At 43.7% G+C, this 4,398-nt stretch overlaps 1 protein-coding gene across 1 annotated transcript in view; it reads left to right on the top strand.

Moving 5' to 3' along the window:
* Positions 1–2,646, top strand: part of LOC103738747 (GPN-loop GTPase 1) — a gene marked incomplete at its 5' end in the record, with an annotated part of 5,483 nt that extends 2,837 nt beyond the window's left edge. Inside the window, 1 exon segment of the mRNA XM_029566324.1 lies at positions 2,453–2,646. Within this exon segment, the coding sequence (XP_029422184.1) occupies positions 2,453–2,646 (194 nt within the window).
* Between the last annotated feature and the right edge of the window lie 1,752 nt (positions 2,647–4,398).

Genomic DNA, 4,398 nt, shown 5'->3' with positions numbered 1-4,398 from the left:
TCCCTGCAGTTACAGAGGAAAGCCACGAAGAGCCAGCATTTCAGAATTTTATGCAAGAATCAGTGACACAGTGCTGGAAGAGAAACAAGTAGGACCTCTCGCTGCTTCCCGTAGGATCTCACTCGTTCTAGAAGTCTGAAATTTGGATCTCTGTAGAGACTCCTTCCTGTGATTCCGGCTGCAATCAAGAGCAGTCTTCTTCAGGATAGCAGTTTTTTTGAGGAAAATATGGCTCAGCTGTGCCAGGGTTAGAAGACATGGAGCTGGCAGGTGGGTGCCAGTCCTTGGTTGGCCTTTCATAGTGTTTATGCAAGGAAGAGTATATCACTGCTCTGGAAGCTGGTAATGCTGCAGCCGAAAACTTCACGTTTCATCATTTGAACTCAAGTACTTTGCTGCTGATGGAACAGAGAGCACGTACTGTTCTGATGACGACCTCAGATGTTTACTAGGCGGATCAATGAGTTTTCTTAGCATTGTGCTCTTAACTCTGCACCTTGAGTTGCTATTCTTTTAGCAAATGGGACAGGGGAAATGAGCTTGTTCAGAGTGTCAGTGGAATGCCCTTGGCAACCAGTGTTGGTATGAGATGTGCCTTGCACAGGTAGCACATTATAAAGAAAACTGTTTGAATGGTGACTTGGGTGAAGTTTTTATTTTATCTTTGTTGTAAGCCTGCCATCCATGATTTCAAATTAGAACATTATGTAATCATTATTAAATTCACCACTGTTAGTTACAATAGAGGTTTAAAGGCAGCTATCCAAACCTGCCCTAGTAATATATAGTTTAGTTTTCCATGTACATCCATCTCCCAACCAGGTACAAAGCCAAGCCCTGTTTGTATTGTACTTTGAACAATGCAGGTTCTGGTTAGGTGTCCATATATATGTAACCGGAAGGGTTTGTGTTGTTTAGAGAGTGTAGCCTCTGGACAGGAAGTAGAAACTTGAGCTGGGAACTTGTTAGGGGTACTTCTCTAGATCTGCTGCATCAGAACCTGGGGCTGGGACCCAGCAGCCTGTTTTAATAAGACCTCCAGGCAACCTCCAGTTGTATACCCTGCTTTCAGAACACTCTTCTAACTCTGCATGACTTAATTCCAGGCCAGGTGAATCAAGTATTAATCCTTAACCGCTGCCTTACATAAGTACCCTGCTCTTGACTTGTGTGGTGCCTCTTTTCCAATTTTAACATTCTAAAGCAACACAATATTTTATTTTACCATTAGGTATTCAATATTCCATATCTAGTGGGAGATACTGATCTGAAAATCTTACTTCTTTGAAAAATGGACCTTGCTGTATATTCCAGACCAGTCTTGAACTCATGATCTTCCTGCCTCTGCCTCCTGATTGCTGTCCATACTTGGCTTGACCCATTCTACAAAGCAAAACTCTGAGCATACCTGGTTTTCTCTATAGTGCCTCATCCTTGAATATTGCCTGTCTTTCCTATGCTATCAGCTCTATACAGGTAAGTCTTCATTATTTTTGTATCTCTTGCACAAGTCCTAATACAAATAATAGGTTTTCAATGAATATTTGCTAAGTGAATGAACTCAATACCCAGGTGCCTACCACAATACCTTGCTGGCCACTTTCATTCATAAAAAGGGGAAATGAAGATAAGATTAAAATAGATATGCTTTACATTAGTATAATTCATAAATATTTCTAAATAAATTATAACCTCAGAAGGATTGTGAGTTTGAGGCCAGCCTAGGCTACATAGCAAGACTTGTGTTTTAAAAACCTGAAACTGGGGGAGGGCTTCAGAGATGACTCAGAAGAGCATTGACTGCTCTTGCAGAGTTGCTGGGTTCAGTTCCCAGGTTCCCAGCACCCACTTGGTGGCTAACAACCAAGCAACCACCCATTAGGCCAGTACCAGGGATCCAATGCCCTCTTTTGTCCTCCACAGGCAATGCATGCACATGGTGCACTTACATACATGCAGGCAAAACACTTATACATATTTTTTAAAAAAACCAAACCTAAAACTGGAGGCCAGGCTTGATGGCACATACCTTTAATCCCAGCACTCAGGAGGCAGAGGTAGGTGGATCTCTCTGAGTTTAAAGCCAGTCTGGCCATTCAGAAGCTACATAGTGAGACCCTGTCTCAAAAATACTTGAAATTGGACCAGTGGGATGGCTCAGTGGGTAAAAGGTGCTTGCTATGTAAGAATGATAACCTGAGTTTGAGCCCCAGAACCCACATAAAGACAGGAAAGAAACCAACTCCACAGAGATGTCCTTTGACCTTCACATACATGCGTTCCCCATCACATACACATGCCTACACATACAGTAACAAAACCTTAAGCAGATTTTGAGGTAGGAAGCAGGCCTATACTTTAGCCCCAATTTGGGTTCACCATGTGAGGAAGGTAGCACACCCGCAGTTCGACCCCAACTCCTGTTCACCATTGAGATTGTTGCTGTGCTCAGCCTTCATCAGAGGAGCTTCGTATAGAGTGGGCAGTGGTAATGCAGAAACCAACAACTGGCCAAAGTGCTTAGAAGTGATGGTGGAGTGCTCAGCCCTAAAGGGGACAGAATCTCACCTCCTTCCAGACTCAGGGAACATGATCGAAGAGGTGGGCAGAAAGAACTTAAGAGCCAGAGTATGGAAAGATGTGTAGCAAAAAGAAGTGTTTTGGACATGACATGGGTGTTGCACTCATGAGCTCACTGCAGCTATGATTCTCTGCGCAAGATGGTCCAGCAACATTTCATTACGGATGGATGAGTGCACCCATGAGGCCCCACCCCTCCTCGAGGTAGTTAACGGTTGCTGGGGGAGATGTAATTTTCCATAGTGGTGTAGCTACTGGTAACTTGCCCGAGTTCCAGTAAATAACTTCCCTCCCCCACCCATGTGCTCCTACAGGCAACTATAAACTCAGTGGGTTGTACACAAAGTTACAACATGAAAGGAAGAGGGGGACTTATTGGGAAGAAGGGTTTCAGCAGCAGAGGGAGGGGATGAGAAGGGAAAGTGGGTGTGAAAATGACTAAAGTTCATTATGCACATACATGAAACTGCCTGAGAATTAAAGAAATTGGAATAACTCAAATGGCTTCAAAAAATTATTTGTGGGTGTGTGCCATGTCACATGTGTGGAGGTCGAAGTTATCCCTTCTACCTTGTGAGTTCCGTGATTGAACTTAGGGTGAAAGGCTTGGTGGCAAGTGCTTTTCCCTGCTGAGCCATCCTGCCAGCTCTTCAAATAACTAAAGACAAAACAAAACAGCCTGAGACAACCACAGGTTGCCATCCAGTAGCAGTAGCACACCCTGACTGCTTCATCCACAAAGGAGAAAACAACTGGAAAATGTGCAGGGTGTTAAATGCTGTGCCAGTAAAACAGAAGAAACCAGGGCTGGAGAGATGGCTCAGAGGTTAAGAGCACTGACTGCTCTTGCAGAGGATCCAGGTTCGATTCCCAGCACCTACATGGCAGCTGCAAACTGTCCTTAACTCCAGTTCCAGGGGAATCCAAAGCCCTCTTCTGACCTCCACTGCATTGCACGACATGGGTGCACTCAGTTACATGCAAGCAATACACTCATACACATAAAATGAAAATAATAAAATATTAAAAAAAACAAAAACAAACAAACAAAAAAAAACAGAAGAAACCAGGCATGGTGACACAGACCTTCAGTCCCCAGCACTTGGGAGGCAGAGGCAGGTGGATCTCTGAATTCGAGGCCAGCCTGGTCTCCATAATGAATCCAGGCCAGCTGAGGCTATAGGGAGACCCTGTCTCAGAAAAAAGACAAAAAAACTTTAAAAATAAAAAAACAAAAGCAAGAAAGATGAGGCCAGATGTAGTAACCAGTGCAGGAAAAAATGTGAGTGGGAATGGCTGCATACCACAGATCTCTCCTAAGAGACTACGTAGGAGGCAAAAATAGCTTTAAAAATACGATAATAAGACTCGTTATGTTTAGCTATTTTCTGGATTCTCAATGACTTAACCCAAAATGAATCCAATCAAATGAAAAACTGACACCTGATATAGAGAAGATAAGGAACTTGTCCTCACAAAGTAACACAGCAGCTGGGGACAGTATTTGGTCTCCTGATTATCATGCCAGTATCATGACCCATCTGTTCTTGTGGAAACCATAAAAATGATGTCAAAGTAAAAAGCAAACTTTTGGGGTTAAGAACAGTTGCTTTGAAGTTAGGAAAGCCAGCTGTATTAATAAGAATGCAGCTGGGGGAGGTGGTGCTTGCCTTTAATCCCAGCACTTGGGAGGCAGAGGCAGGTGGATCTCTAAGATGGAGGCCAACTTGGTCTACATAGAGAGTTCAAGACCAGCTGGAGCTCCAGGAAGACCCTGTCTCAAAAAGAGCAAAAAACAAAAGAATCCAGGGCTGGGCG

Source organism: Nannospalax galili, unplaced genomic scaffold, assembly GCF_000622305.1.
Source record: "Nannospalax galili isolate Female #2095 unplaced genomic scaffold, S.galili_v1.0 scaffold3499, whole genome shotgun sequence".
In the NCBI taxonomy this organism is placed as follows: Eukaryota; Metazoa; Chordata; class Mammalia; order Rodentia; family Spalacidae; genus Nannospalax; species Nannospalax galili.
The sequence above is the reverse complement of the archived record's forward strand: the minus strand, read 5'-3'. Positions and strand labels throughout refer to the sequence as shown.